General features: G+C 44.5%; 1 protein-coding gene across 1 annotated transcript in view; it reads right to left on the bottom strand.

Annotated features, from left to right (window-relative positions):
- The window catches only part of LOC104552764 (unconventional myosin-X), a 95,812-nt gene that overhangs the window by 27,199 nt on the left and 50,631 nt on the right, over positions 1–17,982 (bottom strand). Inside the window, exons 20-24 of the mRNA XM_062004673.1 lie at positions 17,091–17,215; positions 16,188–16,302; positions 10,207–10,313; positions 5,157–5,459; positions 1,122–1,161 (exon numbers count right to left, since the gene is read on the bottom strand). Coding sequence (XP_061860657.1) covers positions 1,122–1,161; positions 5,157–5,459; positions 10,207–10,313; positions 16,188–16,302; positions 17,091–17,215 — 690 coding nt within the window. The remainder of the gene's footprint in view (positions 1–1,121; positions 1,162–5,156; positions 5,460–10,206; positions 10,314–16,187; positions 16,303–17,090; positions 17,216–17,982) is intronic.

Genomic DNA, 17,982 nt, shown 5'->3' with positions numbered 1-17,982 from the left:
TGCCTCCTGAGTTAAGGGTCTGACCATCAGAATCTAGGTCTGGAAGGGATATTTGTAATGAAGGAGGACTGCATTCACTCCAACCCCACCCCACTGAAACTCCGCCCAGAATTTCTTGGCATTCGTTAGCATCACGAGATGGATGATAGCTGGCTGCTTAAGACTGTCTTCCTCTGTTCTCCACACTGAAGGAAACTTCTAGCAAGTACACAATAATTAGAAGATGGAAGATATTGGCAACTTTCACTGATGTTCAGCTACAAGATAAAGCCACCTTCACCTCCTCCCCTCCATGGAGAACGTAGGAAGCACACACATAAGAAAAAGCTAAAATAAATTCTAAAAGGACTTCATGTACTTCCTGACAGGGGTATGACAAGACAGCCAATGAACTGGTCCATTTCATAGAACCACAAAATGGTAGGGTTGGAAGGGACCTTTAGAGATCATTTAGTCCACCCCCCCTGCAGAAGCAGGTCCACCTAGGACCATTTACACCACAATCCTTGTTTTCTTTACAGTCACCCTGTTACTTGTTCCCTGCTTGCCTCTTGTGGACAAATTTATTTCTGTATTCCCTTCTGTCATCTCTCCTTTACAGAGCTGGCCTGAAACTAGAGAATGAGTGGTTTGGGAATAGAAGATACACAGTTGTTTTCACACACCTCAGGGTAGGTGGTCTGCTCTTTGATATATCAAGTACCAACAATTAGATCAGTTACAAGTGGTTTATTTTAGCCATGGCAGCAGCCGGCTGCACTCTTATTTTGGCTGTTACAGGCAACAATCCAGCAAACAGACTGTGCCTCAGTGTAGCACATCACAAGGTCATGTAATAAGCTCAAGCAGTAGAGATAAAAAAGGATGCTGCATGTTCAATACAGAAATTTTCAAGTAGCAAACCTGCAAGCTTATATACAAGCCTCAGAAAAAACCCTAACTTGTTAACTCTATGCCCCTCCAACAAAGGCAAACACCTGCAGGCCTGGAGTGAACAAAGCTCAGTTTTTAAATCCCTTTCCCACAATAACAGTATTAGCTCCAGGTGAAGCACCGGCAATGAAGGACCCTTCACAGACACTACAGAGAAGATATATGAAAAGAAAAACTGGTCAACTTACTTGAGCCACCTGGACTAGCGCTTTCAGTTGCTCCTTTTCTCTGTTAAAAAAAGAGACATGACAGTCAGAGACAGACCCAGTTCTCCTAGAAGAGGATTTCAGAACTACACAGACACGTCATCCCTCCTTGGATAAGGTTAAAGTAAAGTACCTGTTGCAAGACTGATTTAAAAGCTTTTGTAATTTAGTAGAAATCCAATTCTCTGTGGTTGGCGTGACCTTTGTGTACACAACAGATTTTCCCCATGCACTTAACTTGAAGATCAATCTGGAAATTGGATTAGTTGGAACACACTAGGAAGGACATTGGAAATGGTGACAGAAAGACCTATCAGTTAGACTCATGATAAATGTAAACAGAATCTTCTGAAGTACTATATGTTTGTGGATATCAATGACACTGTACATGCAGGATGGAAAGATATGTGTTTTTTAAAAAACAGAAGTACTGCAATTCCAGCATTGAATTTGTGGTTTGTTTTGCTTTTACTGTATTAAATCCCCCCAAAGCTATCAGGTTTTTTTGCACTTTTTTCAATGACTAAGCTGAAGACCTGGGTGCTCCACCTTGCATAAGTTCTCACTGGCATGCAAAACCTAGTTTGCCAGTAAAGGCTGTAAGAGTCAGAGTTTGTCAGTAAATATGAGTAGAGAAAAAAAACCCTATACCATGGTGCTGCACTTCCACTCAGATCAATGAGGTTATACTCCAAGGGAAAGCTGCCACTTATGGGCAGGTTCTCCATAGCAATCACACTACAAGCAACTGAACTAGTGGACAGACAACTGCCAGGGTCATGTATAGGCAGCATAGATAGGATGTGGCTTGATGAAAGAGTCTGCCTGCAGCAGTCACTGTGCAGCTAAATTCAGGCTAGCAGTGGTAACTTTCAAATCTACAATTCAACCCCAAGCAGAACAGGAGGGCAACAATATTTATTTCCCAGGCCCTGTGGCTTTTCCCAGCCAAATTCTAAATTGCAGCTGCAAGTCACAAGGTCCTTAAAGCTCCCACTCTTGCACTCTTTCTCTCAGAAAAAAAAAATTCCAGGAAATGTTTATAAATGAAAGCTGACAGAAGTGAGATCCAGATGCTTCCACCTCTACTGAAAGATCTCTAACTGCTTTAAATGATGAAAGTTCAAGAAGTAATTTTAAAACAAATGAGGAATACCACGTGCAATCTATGCATTAATTCTTGCAACTGTTCTTCACATTTTTTAGACCTCTGCTATTTCTTGCTGCTTCACATCCACCTCCAACTGATCCACACTCTTCCTGAAATGTGACACCCAAGACTAGAGACAGTACTCCAACTGAAGCCTTACCAGCACGAAGTGGAACAGAAGAATCTCCCCTACATCTTATAGAAACAACCCTGCTTACAGACAGCATTGGCTTTCTCCTCTCACACAGCATGACACTCATGACTAATACTCAGCTTAGCCTCCAGACCTTCTTCCTCCCATTGAAGTAAGCATTCCTCTTCCTTTCTCTGGGCATTCCTAATGGTAGATCCGTGTATGTCTGTACTGAAAGTTATCCTATGTGTTCCAGACTGTTTCTTTCATTTGCCAAAACTATTTGATCTGTAATCCTGTTCAGCTATATGCTCCTGTCCAGATGGTTTTGTCTGCACACTTCATAAGGATATTCATATTTCCTCATCCAGTGTCTTATGAAAACATTGCACTAGTACCATATCCACCACAGACCATGGGAGAATTCCATTCAAGACTTCTACTTAACAAAAAACTACAACTGTTTACTAATTAAAATGCAATGATAAAATGCACTAAATCCACAAATCCTAGACTTGTTTCACATACTTTTTTCCAAATCACATTTCTGATCAAGTCTTAGAGGATTGTCATAATATGTCAAAGCCTTTACCTGCCCTCTACCTCTCCAAAGTCAAGTTACCTACCCTCTAGGGCTTTTTGCTGTCCACAAGGCATGTCATAAGCTATCACAGAAGGAAAAAGGGATCTAAAATGTTTGTTCTTCAGAAATCCACATTGGCTCTTAACTCCTTTATCAAGCACTTAACAAATGCTTGATTATTAGTTTCAGTCTCTTCCTGAAACTGAGGTTAAGCTGACTGGTCCACAACTCCCTCTTTCTTCCTTTTCCCATTTTAAAGAGAGATCAGTGTGTTTGGAATTTTCCAATTTTATGGAAACTCCAGTGCTATCCACAAAGGACAAAGAGAAGAGTTACTGATTCAAATCACTTCGGTTGGTTCTCAAAGTACCTGAACATTAATTTCACCAGCTCCAGATAACTTTCTTGTAATCTATCTGAGCATTCTCTAACCTTTTATTTCCCTGCTAGGTTTTGAATTCTTGCACATCCGTGCTAAATGTATTTAGTGACCAACAGTTAAGCCTTTTGGGGAAGACAAACAAAAATAGCATCAAATACCCTAGCTTTCTCAACATCATATTTTTTTCTTCCTGTTGAACAGCAGACCAAATAGCTCCATGTCTCCATTTTATAAACAGTGTATGACCAATTACTGCATGCCAACTTTTAGTTTATTAACACTCAGGTTGCATCTTGGCCGTTCTAATTTTGTCTCTGCATGTGTGTTGGGTTTTTTCACTTGCTCTCAGTAGATCAGCTGAGTTGCAATTTCTGTGGACTTCCATCTCATTTTTTGAGGTCAAATGGAAGTTCAGGATTGAGCCTAGCTGGTCTGTCGTACCTTTTTGGCTCCTCACTTTGAATGAAGTCTTTTGACATCAAGTAGAAAACTAAAGCAAAATAAGACATTCACCCGATTCCTAGAAACACAGACCCTTCTTTACATGGATGCTGGCTTCCACATATCTTTCACGGGCTGGGAACTAAAGGGCAGAGGCAGAAACACACTAGAACAAATAGGCTAAATAGGCCCTTTTATCTAAAACTCAGTAGGAACAAGCTCTGCTTAGTACAATGAGAACTTTAGACCTGACAGAGCGTCTGTAGCATTTGGTATATGACATTCTGAACTTGCATAGCTTGAGGCTGTTGTTGAAAATTGACACATTTAGCCTTCAGCGTTGTTCAAGAAACTCCTTGACTAAACTGTTCATCACTGGTGTCACTGACTCCATGTCTTGACCCAGCAGCTACATCACCCTACTGTCTCCAGTGAAACCGCAGGCAATCTCTTCTCCTTGTGATATGCTCCTAACCTCAGAACTTTCTGATCATTTGTCATATATCTTACTTTCCCAAGATCTAATTTTGAGACAAGTATGTAACAAAAGTCTGTAAGAAACACAACCAACTATTTATGAAAGACAAAATGCCACAGAACTGTTTCTTCAAACTTATATAGTAATCTCATAGTTGAAGTTTTATGCTTCTTAAAACAAAAGACTATATCAAGAGAGACACCCAGTTTGGACAGGTAGGTAACCACGGAGACAACAGTAAATGGTGCATGAGATGCAGGATTCTCAATAGGAGTACTGCCACCGTACACAGATTGCCTCTTTTTGTCACATTAGCCTTTCCTTTCCTCTGCCGATCTCTTGACATATCAGTATCCATGATGAGAGATACACAGCAGCAGGAACAGGAAGAGCACATGTATTCTCATGAGTGTAAGAACTGCAGCAGAAGCAGAGGTGTGCTGGACACACCAAGACCAATGATACTGGGCACCTTCTCACACTGCTAATCCCTACCGATTTTGGAAGACTGCTTAAAACTGCCTTTACCACTGCAAAGGCAATGAGAAAATGACGCATCACTGCCTGGTCAGTGAAACTGCCTCCTTTCACGTACGTTCCAAAGCAGAAAAACATCAACAGATGTAAAAATACACCAGAATTAGCTTTCCTGAAGGAAGCAGGATAATCCTTTTCCATGCTGCTTTTCTATCCTGAGTTGCTCAGCCCACCCCCAACTCTGGCCCCTAGCACTGAAATAGGGTCTCAACACTGTTCCACTGTGACCATCACGCCCATGTTCCCAGACCCACTTTTACACCTCAGCAGCTTCAGTGTCAGGGAACTGTGAGTGTGAGACACCATCTTGTACCTTTCATTCACCTCTTCCTCTTCCCGTTTCCTCCTACGCTCCTCCTCTTCTTGCCATTGTCTTTCCTCTTCCTCTCTTCTGATCCGCTCTTCCTCTTCTCTCCTCTTCTCCTCCGCTTCCTGTGCCTGGCGGCGCTGCTGCTGCAGCAGCTGCTGGTAGCGGCTGCGGGCCAGGCGGCCACGCCAGTGCTTCTGCAGGGTGACCGCAGAGGCCTTCAGCTGCAGCAGGCTCTTCTGCCAGAAGTATGCCCGGTAGTTCTTTTGGATTGTAACGACACTGGCTAGCACCTTTCGGTACTTCTTCCTGAAAACAGAACCAGACACTGAAAAAGCGCCATCAAGTAACACATCCTCTGTGTCTCTCACGCCCTGGCAATACTGACCAATCTTACCACCTCCATGGGAAAATGAATTTGGAAAAACATTGCTCAGAAATGACACTATTTCTGTTACTCTACTGCCACCACCCAGCAATCGTATTCTCCTGTAGAATCATAGAATGGTTTTGGCTGGAAGAGACCTTTAAGATCATCGAGTCCAGCCTTTGTCCCAGCCCTATCAACCACTAAGCCATTTCCCTAAGTGCAACATCCACCCGTCGCTTAAATACCTCCAGGGATGGTGACTCCAGCATCAACCTGGGCAGCCTGTTACAGTGCCTGACAACCTTTCCAGAACTCTTCTGTATCTATTAAAGGGTGGATGTCAAGAGGATGAGGCAAGTCTTTCTTCTGTAGTGTCCAGCAACAGGACAAGGGGTAATGGGCATAAACTGGAACAGAAAAAGTTCCACTTAAACACATGAAAAAACTTCTTTCCTGTTCAGGTGAGGGAGCCCTGGCACAGGCTGCCCACGGAGGGTGTGGAGTCCCCTTCTCTGGAGGATTCCAAACACACCTGGACACATTCATGTGTGACCTGAACAAGGGGAACCTGCTTTAGCAGGGGGTTGAATTATATGATCTCTAGAGGTCCCTTCCAATTTCTACCATTCTATGATACTATTGGGTTGTTTCCGTGGGCATCTACTTTTGTGAAGATCCTCAGAGGATGAAGGACAAAATATCTGACACATGGAAAGAGAAGTTCCACTGGCCCAAAGTCTTGTATTGCATGTACACATGTTCACTGGGTAATCAGCATAATCACTCAGTGTGGGCTTATCATAATAAAAACATACAAATAGCCTTACTATATGAGAACAAAACACCATACCACTCCATCTTTTAAGCTGTCAAATGCAAATTTCTCCAGGAAAAGCCAAAAAGGAGGGAAAACAGATCTAGTCACATTAATCTCACGTTGTTTAGGGGCAAACACAGTGATACCACAAAATTGATTTCTGAATGTAACACTGTAACAGACTCCCATAAATGTAACACTATCTTTCACAATATTTTGCTTAAACAAATAGCAATATCAAAATCAACTCTGCAGCACTTTGAAACAAAAAAAAAAACATGGTAGGGCCCCAAAAGAAAGGAATCATCACTCAATATTTCTGTAGTCTAATGCAGTCCTAGAAAAGTCAGTTCTTGCCTTTGCATTACAGACTACTTTTATAAAGGACACGAAAAAAAAAGTCACCGGTAGAAGTTTGCACATGATACACAAACTGGGCAAATAACAAGAGTTACTATTACAGAGTAATCTGGATCAATTTGTAAGCTAGGTTCAAGCAAACATTAAACAAGCCAAAAGAGCCAAACATAAGGTCTTGTATCAAATAATCAAAGGCCAAACACACCTGATGTGGGACTATGTTAGGAAGCAGCAAGTCAAACAAAGGATTTTGAGGTCACAGGGATCATCAGGTGAAGGCAAACTCCCATCAGAATGCTACAGCAAAATATCCTACTGGGATTCTACGCTTGCAAGCAGAACTACTGTGCAGAAGAGGAATGCACTGCTACTTTTATCCTGTGTTCAGTGTTAGTACCTCCATTTCAAGAACAATGTCTGACCCACCAGTGATTTCTGAGGAAGAAGGACTATAACCTACTCTGTGACCTTAAGAAGAGAAGGCTAAGGAAATGCTTGATCCCAGTCAAAGCACCTACATTTTTTGGGTGGCATTTCTATGTATCCAACAGCGGACACAGCAAGATTTAACTGACCTGAAGCTGCAGTCTATTCAGGCTGGACATAAGCAGACATTTTTTAAAGTCATTTAATATATTTAGACACCTTAATATCTTGCTGTAGGGAAATGATCATTGGTATTACTCAAATCAAAACCTTCTTTATTTCAAACTAGAGTCTGCAGAGGGAAATTCTACAGGGTCGTTACCCAGGATCTTGGGCCAGCAGGCTACAGTAATCCTGTGAGGGCTTACAGTCCTAGAAAGCTTGCTGGAAATAGCACAGTATTCTCACATATCCTTCCCATGGACCTTCTGCAAACCCCTGAGGAAAAGACACACCTCAAAATCCACTTCCTGGCAATCATAACCCCTTCAAATGGCAACAGGGATGCATGCTGACAGCTTGCCACCTCCCTGCACATCAGATATATCAGCCTAGTCAAGAAAATCAGGGGAGGGATGCTAACAGCAGTAGTATGCAGAGGTCATGCTCTTTTCTTTAAGTATTAAGTCAAAGGGAGGAAGCATAGAGAAAAGAAGAGGAAAATGAAGAGGTGATAAGAAGTGGGAGGTTTTAGATGAATTGCTTTGAGGCCACATTCTCCTCACTCCTGCTCCTGCTGTTCTCCCCATGCCCTGCACACAGGTTCTGAACAGCTGCACACTCACTCTCTGCCAAGGCAGATATAAGTGCATCAAAAAGGGCACTCTGACTTTTACAAAAAGCATCTGCCAGAAACTCTCTCAAGTACAACATGTGCCAAGCCCTGCCCAGCTACAGGCCAGCTCTGCCTGCTAATCTGCCAGGCCCAAGTGCCCCCTCATTCCTCATGACCACAGCCAAGCTTGCAGACGCTCTCTGGCTGGAACTGCTGCACACAGGCCACAAATTTCATTGCCCTTGTTCAGCCTTCCACTCACTTTCTTTGCACTGGCCAAAGAAACTCAACATGCAGCCCATGCCGAGGAGCTGAGACATCCTGACCACGTATCACAAGAGAAGGCGGGGTGACTGCAAGGCTCCAGTGCTGCATTTGGAATTTAGTTAATTATTGTGTTGATGGGCTGTAGTTGGCAGTTATGCCTCCAAGGATTAGAGAACACAAGGCTATGGAATAACTTCCTACTGTCTTTTTCCCCAGAGCAATAAGGTCCTGCAGAATCCAGGGACGCAGCCAAACTTGTACATGGATCCTGCAAGCCTGGGGGTAGTTACATACATTTTAGCTGTTGAAGCTGCTACCTGCAGCTCGGGGTTCCACAAAGGTGCAACAAAAAATAGGGTCATTTGAATAAGCTTCACTTTCTTATCTCACACTTAATAATCTATCACACATACTGAGCTGCAGGGAAGGAGAGCAAAGAACATGTTCTCACTCTTAGGACTGGTTCTCCAGCCTCACAGAAAAAGTTCTCAAAGTGAAATCCTTCTGTGGTGTACCCTTCTTCACCAACTTAGTTGGCATGAGCCCAAGCAAATTTAAATATCTTTGTCCTGGCAAAACTAACGAGCTCAAGGCAGCACACGCTAATACTCCTGGCCCAGCTCTGCACAGACCCTGCAGCACTTGCCCATATGAACTCTCTCTAGCTGGACCTTCTCCAATACAGGTGCAGAGCAACTGGGAACAGTAACAGTTTTCCAATCTCCCTCCATAGCTCTTCACTCCCCAGCTCTCCTCTCCTGCAAAGTCCGGTTACCTCCAGCTGCTCGTGAGGATTTGCCCTCTGGCTGCAGGAGCACAGCTTGTTCTTAAAGATGAGCCTCGGAAGAGCAACATGTGCGATAAGGAATTCAGTCTGTGGAGGCTGGAGGACCACAAGATTTTTAGCCAAGAGGAACACTAGCCTGTCTCCATCATAGCCCTACATGGCAGCAGCTACCTTCCCAGGAACTCAGAAAAGCAGTAATCCAGTTTGCCTGTGCTGATGTTTCCCAGAAAAAAACAATTTTCCTGTGCTAATCCCTACCCGTCTCTCCAAATGCTAGACACAAAGTAAAACAGAGCAGAGGCCCTCACACAAAGAACTTGCAATCTCATGTACAAACAATAGAGCTAGCTCATTTGTCTTCCTAGAAGGAAATAAATAAATGAATAAAAGCCCCCGAGACCAAATGTGTATTTTGTGGCTATTCCACACTGGCACAGCAGGGTACAACCTTGGCAAGCGTTTCCCACCACAAAAGGAGCTACCTGGTGTAACTGGAGCTCTAAGAAGAGTGTCTGCTGGAACAGCTCTGCTGCCCTGGGATTTCACCTCCTCACACCCCTAACTGACAGGTGCCTGGAGCACAGACCAGCCAGGAAAGAGCATCTTACTGGGAGATTAAGTGTGCATGCCACAGCCATTAAGGAGTCAGCTGTCACAGCTACTTGGAGGGGCAGAGGAGGGGCGGTTTGTCTGCAGTTGGTTCTCCCTGCCCTCCCCTGGTCAGGTGCAAAAGGGAGGGGCGGGAGGAGATTACTGGTGCAAAGCTGGCCAAAAACCAATTGTGAAGAGTTAATTAAAAGGAGAGGGAGATCACGAGGCAAACAGGCAGGGCGAGGAAAGAGGGTGAGCAAAGGCAGAGCTGCAAGTGAGGAAGAAGCGATTTTGCAGGGGGGAGCAAAAAACCAGAGTTGACAGGCATAAGGAAAAGGAAAGGAAAGGACCCAACGCACAGGTGGGGCTCAGCCAGGAGAGCCCTGAAGGTGAGGAAAAGATGTCATCAGAGGTGCCTGCAGCAGTCTGCTGAGCAGCACCAAGGAAGGGTGCAAGCCTGCACGGAAATGAAGAAGAGGTAGCAAAGGTGCAGAAACGTTTCAGCTGCGCTGATGCCGGCAGGGAGGGCACGTGCTGCACCTCACCCTTCCCACAGAGGGGGAGAAGAAGGGAGGGATGCGAAGGGACTAGAGAGCAAAGCAGGGACTCTAGGCAACCCAGGCACACAAGCACAGGGATGGTGGGGCAGCCCCCGGCACTGACCTTGCCATGTAGCCCAAGACGTGGGCCCGGATGACTATAGCTGCTTTCCTCAACTCCTCTTCCCGATCCTTCTCCAGCTTCTGCTCAAGAGCTTCCTTCAGGAAAACCTGACGCCACGGGGAGGAGTTTCAACAAACACAAAGAGAGGAAAGAAGTCAGTCCCCGAGAGAGCAGGGAGATTCATCCCCGGGTGACCGGCGCAGGGTGCGCGGGGTGGCCGGGAGCCGGGGCCAGCGCCAGCCCCGGCGCCTCGCCCCGGGCTGCCCGCACTCGCAGCACCGGGACAAAGTTTTGCAGCCACATGAGCCAAACTCTGTGCCCAACCCCCGCCTCCCTCACTCTGTGGTCAAGACTTAAAAGAGAGAGGGAGGGAGCAGAGGAAGGAGGGAAAGAGGAGGGAGGAGGAGAGCCCGTGCTTGTGCCTCTGATTAACTCTTTCCCAGCTGACAGCTTTCCCTGCACAAGCCAGTACCTCCCTGTAGCGGGCACTGATGCCTACTTGGACGATTAAATATTTGGCAAAGAAACTCCTCCGCGTTTCAAGGAAAGGGAGGAACAAGTTAGATTTCTAGACTCCAGGAAGAAATCTTAAAAGCAATCCTAGTCATGGAAGGCAGTTAGAAAGTTAAAAGCCCTGCTGAGGTGAAAAGCTGAACCTACTCTGAGCCTATCTGAGCTGAAGCCCTCCACCAGCCTCCAGAAACTCCAAGGTGGAGATGCTTCCATGCTGAAGTGGTTCAGCAGTGCAGCACATGTCAGGGGAAACCAAGCCCCGATGGGAAAGGTCTCCAAGTATTGTGGCTGCACTTCAGTGGCCAGTATTTTAATTTTCAAGCATCTTCCATCACATGTACTTCAAACCTCTGCTCAGTACAAAATGCGTGTGTGAGGGATGATGGTGCTACCTTAGAGATAAGAACTGAGATACAGAAGGGTAAAGGCACGTTAACAGGAACTGTGCTGACATATCTGAGCTACTTGAAATCGGCTGGCTTGCATTATGTTAACCCAGGCTTCAGCACAAATTGCTGAAATAAATGCTTTTCTTTTTGAGCTGGCCCACATGGAGCTCCAGGGCACTGTGGGTGCCCTGTAGCAGTGCCCAGCCTAGAGTAAGCTGGCTAAGGTATGTCCATACAAGCTGCAGTCACAGCAGCAACTGCCATATGGACATGCTCGTGTGACCTGCTGCTTGACATTGTCTAAATCACTGCCAGGGCCAGCAGCAGAAGGGACTGCACTAGGAAAGTGCTGCCCTACTTGTGAAAGCCCTACCCTGGAAGCAGGCTGTGAGCCGACGCTCAGCAATCTGCAGAACTACATTAATCAGTGAAAACTACGTACAAATTTATTGGATCCATGTCGCTTTGTTGAGACCCCAGAGAGATTTGAACATTTGTCCAGTGCTTTGCACAAATTCTCCCTCCTCACCACTTACCTCCCTCCCTCCCTTATGTGTCTGTATACCTTCCCTTCCATCACTGCTTTTGGCTTCATCACTTATTTAGACTTTTTTTTTTTCCCCCTGCAATGACCACTATGTACTGAAACCTCTCCCTGAGTTACTGCCCCTAGCCAGTGGCTTCCCTGGACTCAAATTTCTCCAGGGGAGCCATTTCCATTAAGATGGCTTAAGAAATGGGCTGTATTGTAATGACTAAGTCACCGTGGACAGCCTTAAAAGAAGGTTCATTATCAAGGTACTGCCAACCATGAAGCTGGCATCCTTCCCTACAAGTTGTACATCCACTCCCTCTGTCAACTCAACAACCTTTTAAAGACTTCTTTGAGGCAGAGATTGCATTTTCCATTATATTCCAGAACCAAGCAGCAGTCACCCATTTCAAGAAAGTAAAACACTGTCTCAGTCCATTATCTGAATCAAATTGCAAAAATACTCTGTCCAGCAGTATTTCCCTAGCAAGCACAGATTTTGCTGTGCCAGTAAGGACAGGGAAAAAAAACCCCCTAACTTCAGAGCATTCAGAGTTCAACAAGGCCCAGCCCTAATCCTATAGGATTTTCTCAGTATGCTTGAGAGAGAGGGGTTAATCTCAAATTACATAACAATAACTAGTTATAAACTACTGGCATTTTGAGGGTTTTTTTTTTAGACTCCCATAGATGACAAGGAAGAGTAAAATGTGTTCAAATCCAGAAACATTTTTTATGCCTCCTGGAAATAATTTGGGAGCTGTCTGTTTTGTTGTCATAATTCACAGTCACTTTCTGAAAACAGTAGATCACTTTCATATGAGAAAGGAACGATTGAGCAAAACATACAGGGGTACTTCTATCGTATCTGCTCATATTAGACACTGGCCAAGTTTTAAACCCCAGTGCAGCACCGGTGTTCCTCACACAACCTCAATGCCTGCATACACCATCAGTGCAACAGTGGACATGTTAAGGTTAGGTGTAGATCAGCAGACACAAATGTAGCTGCCTGTGCACCCATGTGTACATAAGTGGGATCATATGATTCTTGGGGACAACACTGGGAAAGCAGGAAGTGGGTCACTGTGACCTGGATGCCAAATACATCTACAGAAACCTCCTCCTTCAAACAGGCCCTGCAAAACAGCAGGCTGAAATATGGAAACAAATGCTTTCAAACAGCAAGGATTGCTGTGTTAAACAGCTGTATGAAATCTGTGTTGTGGTATGGCAGGTCTAGCTGCACTGAGGAAAGGGGCACAGAAGCTGCTGCTTCATCCCAGTACATCCATCCCTGGTAAAGACAAGGGCACCTTAGCACAAGCTCTTCCATCATCACGCTGCTTGTTTGTATCCAAGTCCTCATCTCTGCTATGCCACCGGATAAAACCTGCCTTCTATACATTAATACCTCTTACAAACGTTAATTTGACAATTGCCAGCACAGCAGCTGCTCTATTCTTAATGAAAAATACAAAGATCATTCTGCCCTTCCTCCTCCATTTCCTTTCCCAAGCTTCACAATCCCCTACACTAATTCACAGAGTCTTTTCCTTCCTCCTCCAAACAATTGCTAGGGATATAATTATCCATCCATTCATTTCGCAGGAAGTATTCCCCCTTCTATGAGCCTTGCTCTTCACCCACCCTTTATACTTCTTCCTAGGTTACATCCCCATTGGCCTGTCACACCTTATTCAGTAGCTACTCATGATTCTGTCAACCAAGGTTAGTTCTGGGAATCGCTACCGGGGTACCCAGAGCTGCAAAAGTGGCAGCAAGGGCACACAGGAGACTTCCTCTCCAGGACAACAACCTACACTCTGTGCCCCTTAGCTGCTAGCTTCACTTCACTCTTACCTGAAAGCCTTTGGGGAAATTAGGGCTCTTTTCTTTGTCGGCCCAAGTATTCCAGGCTTGTGTTACCTAGCACCAGCTAAAACATGAAGGCAGACAAAGCACTCCGTAATCCAAAAGCAAGACACAACAGCTGGGTGGAAGCAGCAGGGAAGGGGCTTCCAGGAAGCACCACTGCTCTGCACGGCCTTGCCTTGGCAGCTCCTCTGCCAAGGGCAGGCTCTCTGGAGCCACTGCCACAGAGCAGAGTTGCAAGAGGGGTCTCCAAGGGAGCAATGAAATGGCTTTGCCACCATCCGAGTATGGGAAAGAACAGCAAGTAACTCATCTTCAGAATGAAATGGCAGGGCATTGGCAACAGCTCCTTGGAATAGTCAGGGGCTGGCCAGCCACTGAGCACGGCAGCAAGAGCGCAACAGGTCAGGACAGCCTTGCAATGTCTGTATCCTAGAATTGCTCTCCTCTACTAGGACAGACATCTCCAATCCAAACCACACCAAGTAAAAAGTAACTTCTACAGCCAAACAAGATGGATCAACTGCTGCCCAAATGCTTTCAATTCTCCTTCTTATACATACAGAGAGAGACAAAGACTGGCATTCTTAATCATTTCTTTCTTCCCACAATATTCAGAGCTGACAGCAATCAGTGTCCTAGGAGAGAGATTGCCCTTTACCAACATGCCACATGTAGCCCTTCTGCCTGGCTTTAGTTTATAGGACAAAATTGTTAAAAAAAAAATTAACTTAGAGTATATTAGTGCTTTGACAAAATACAAACACATTTTGTTTGCCACAATTTACCACCTATACTGTTTTTTTTCAAAATAATTTCTTTATGCAGGTCAAAAAGTGAAAACAGAGAGATGGACTCAGTCCTGCAGGATGCAGCAACGGGGACTGAAGAGAAAAAGAATCCTATTGCTGCCAGGGGCTCAAAGCAGACTGGATATCCTGCTTGTCATCAGTCTGTGGTAGTCCCTAGGTTACAGCTGTATAGCTTATAACCTTTTATACCCTAAAAGGTATGAGCACGGGAGTTTGGTCTTCACATGCGTTTCCCTGCTACCGTTGCCCAGCAGTCTTATGTCTCTTGTCACGTCAGGAAGAAAGTTCAGACTCCAATGTTACCAGTTCTAACCACTCCTTTCTAAAGCTTCTCACGCACAAGGAACTCTTGCAACACACAGAAGCTCTGCAGAGGCTTTAAAGCTGAAAAGCTGCAAGACTGGCAGTACTCAAGCAGTATGGGTTATCTAGGGACAAGAATGACTAGCTTTTAGTTTGCAAGGACCAGCGAGCAGACACTAGATTCCCAAATCAAAGATGGGGAACATTTCAGTCGTAGTGTGGAAATACATCTCAGTGATAAAAACTTTCTTTCTTGAACATCAGCAGAGGCATGTGAAGGAAGGCCTTAGAAACTTCAGGTTAACATATCTCCTTCCCAGAGGAACAGCCCGTGGTTTCCTTGGCTGTCACACAGCGTTCATAGCCCAAACTACCAACAGGGCTACCACTACTCCTCTAAGAAGGTGAAGAGAGATCTCATTCTCTAAGAAATATTATAGTCTATCCACTCATTAAGAAATGATTGCTGAAAACAACAAATATCACATAAGATCTCCTGAACAAATTAAATACTAATATTCACTAGAATCACTTCCAGTTCCATTGTGACACTGGAAATATTCTGAACTACTGAAGCCTTTTTTTGAAGGATTGAGGGCAAAAAATGCAAGAAAATTTGCTTTGATTGACCACCATCTTCTCTGGATATGGATTGCATACTGATTGCTTACAAATGCCATCTGCACTGGACATCATCTTGCAACACTCTTTGAACAATTTACTCGAGTATGCAGAAAGTTGGGATGGAGACAGTTTCCCACTCCCAGATCTTTATAGGAATACCTCTCACAATGCTCACATCTATTTCTGTTTTAAGCTGTCTCAAAGCTTGAAAAAAAATCAGACTGAAACATCTAACTACCTCCCCATTAAATGAAAGACAATATTTCCAAAACCAAACAAAACCAAACCCCTGGAGGAAAAAAACAAACAAAACCAAACCCCTGAAAATCCAGACTACATCAGGCAAGAGAGAAGTGTTAAACACTCACCAAAACAGAAGCAAAATCTGAATTATGCAAGCAGGGAGAAGCATTTGGATGTTTTTTGCTAGAAAATGTATGCTGGCATCTGGGCTAACAGCACAAACCACCAGCTGAGCTCCCACAGCAAAAGGCTGTCACCCACCTGGTGATCTAGCTACATATTTACAGTTTAGAGATAGACCAAGTAGCAGCTCACTGCCTCCTGCAAGAATTTCAGCTAGCCAAGCAGAACAAAATATCTGGCGCAAAAGGCAAGAGTTAATGACACACATTGCAATTGCATACAATGACACCCATGCCTGGATCTTTATCTTGGAACCAAAAACACCACAAAACAATCAGAATTGGACAAAGAGAAGGAGTTTAGACAAAATCAAAAAGCCTTTGACATCTCTAGGTACATAATATGGGAGATACTTGAGATGCTGCAGGCCAGTGGCATAGTCTAATATATTTAAAGGGTCATCACTACTTTGCCCTTTCTACTGGTTTCATTCTCACCAGATGCAGTCGCATCTGCCAGCAGCCGGAACAAAGCCATATTCTGCCCCACACTTGATGAAGTAAGTACCTTGGTTTTACCCAGCTGCCATTCTTTCTTGCTGCTGTCATAGGTCTGAAGAAAGCCTGCACATACAGCTTTGCTGTTGTCTGAGAAACTTGGCCCCTTCACAAGCATCTTGTACCTAAGAATGAAACAAAGTCTTACAAGATTATGCACGGCAGTAACCCGCCCCCCTCCCCCGCCCCAATCTCTTAACTCTAATTATCCTCCTCCCATTAGTCCTTCTTCCTCTGGGACCTCCCTTCTTCATGTTTGCTTTCCAATTTGGAAATTTCCATCCCCCAACCTTTATCTGTTCCTACCACACTGGCAATTATTGTTGCAACTCCAGTAATAAAATACAAACTCAACAGCATTTTTCAGTAAAGAACACTGTCTTTCTGAAGCATGTGCTTTCATCAGACACAAGTTATTTTGTTCAGTACAGGGGTGGCATTTAATGCTCCAAGAGACAAAGGAAGCAATGTTCAATAGTCTCGTCTAGTCTTAAACTTCAAGAAATCCTTTTGATGCAGCTAATTAAAAGAAATAATCACTCTTTCCTATATTAATCATCAACTGTACTGTCCATTAAAATTTGCTTCAGCCTGCCAGACTAAAGGTTTTAAGTATGATATTTTCTTCTTACACAGTATGACCAGCTGGGTTTTACAGCATCACACAAGCAAATCTGTGTCAAAGCTACAAAGAAATAAAAGGATGGTCTGGCTATTTCTCCATTCTGACTTTTACCCTAAAGGCAAGTCTTCAAAAGGTCTTCCAAATCAGTCTATGATATAGGCAATAAGGGCATGGGTAGAAAAACCATCCCATAAATGATCCATATCGTAATGAGATATAGAGGAAACATATCTATAGAATCATATGCCTTGGGGCTGTTACAGCCTGGGGTGCAGTGAGAGCAAATACCTGCTGAGAAAGTCGTGGAAAAGGCGTCGTACAGGGAAACCTGCTCTGCGAACTTTCACTGTCTCCAGCATCCCTGAGTAACGGAGCTGATTTAGCACCACATCAGGACTGAAGAGGTTTGGCGCCTATGTAAGCATCCAGATTCAAAAACAAGCAAGAAGAGAGACAGAATAAGTGTTGATCTCGGCACTGCTTCTTTGCTGACTTGAATAGTGACTGTTCAAGTCTGAGCGCTGACAGTCACAGGTTGAGTATCTGTTTCTCTGTAGAAAGGCAACCCTGAAGATTTGGGCATGCTAGATGAAAAGAGGGAAGTTTGGGTCAAGGGGAAAGCAATCTCACAATACATGTGCAGAAAAAAGGGACAAAAGGGAGTTCAGCAGCTCCTTGAAAAACTGATTTGCAGACTGCTGTCATCAAGCAATGGCATGATGCAAGAACACACTGAAAATGCAGAACTCTGATTCAGTTCTCTTTGCAGTTTCTCTCCAGTCAAACTGGAGACAAGCTGCAGAATTCTTTTCTGGCATAAAATCCCCAGCAGGCTTTCCTCTGCCATATCGTAGACCCACACACAGAGAAAACAATCAGTTGAGCACTCCCCCCACGATCTACTCAGCAGCACATCCTCCAGCCACAGTGCCAGATACAAGCAAGAGCTGGCCTGTCTCTAAGCATCCACCTCCTCTGCATCAGAGCCAGGGATCTGCAGGAGATGCTTCATACTCCACAAACCCTGCTTTCCAGAACAAATTGACTATAGGCACTACAAACAGGACCACGACCCTGGGCTCTGCATAAGCCTGGTTCATCTTCCAGGCTTCACAAGCAGAGATATAGGTGGGAATGGCTATATCATATTCCCCATGCAGTACATATGATATGCATATAT

This window comes from Colius striatus, chromosome 11, assembly GCF_028858725.1.
Source record: "Colius striatus isolate bColStr4 chromosome 11, bColStr4.1.hap1, whole genome shotgun sequence".
NCBI lineage: Eukaryota > Metazoa > Chordata > Aves > Coliiformes > Coliidae > Colius > Colius striatus.
The sequence above is the reverse complement of the archived record's forward strand: the minus strand, read 5'-3'. Positions and strand labels throughout refer to the sequence as shown.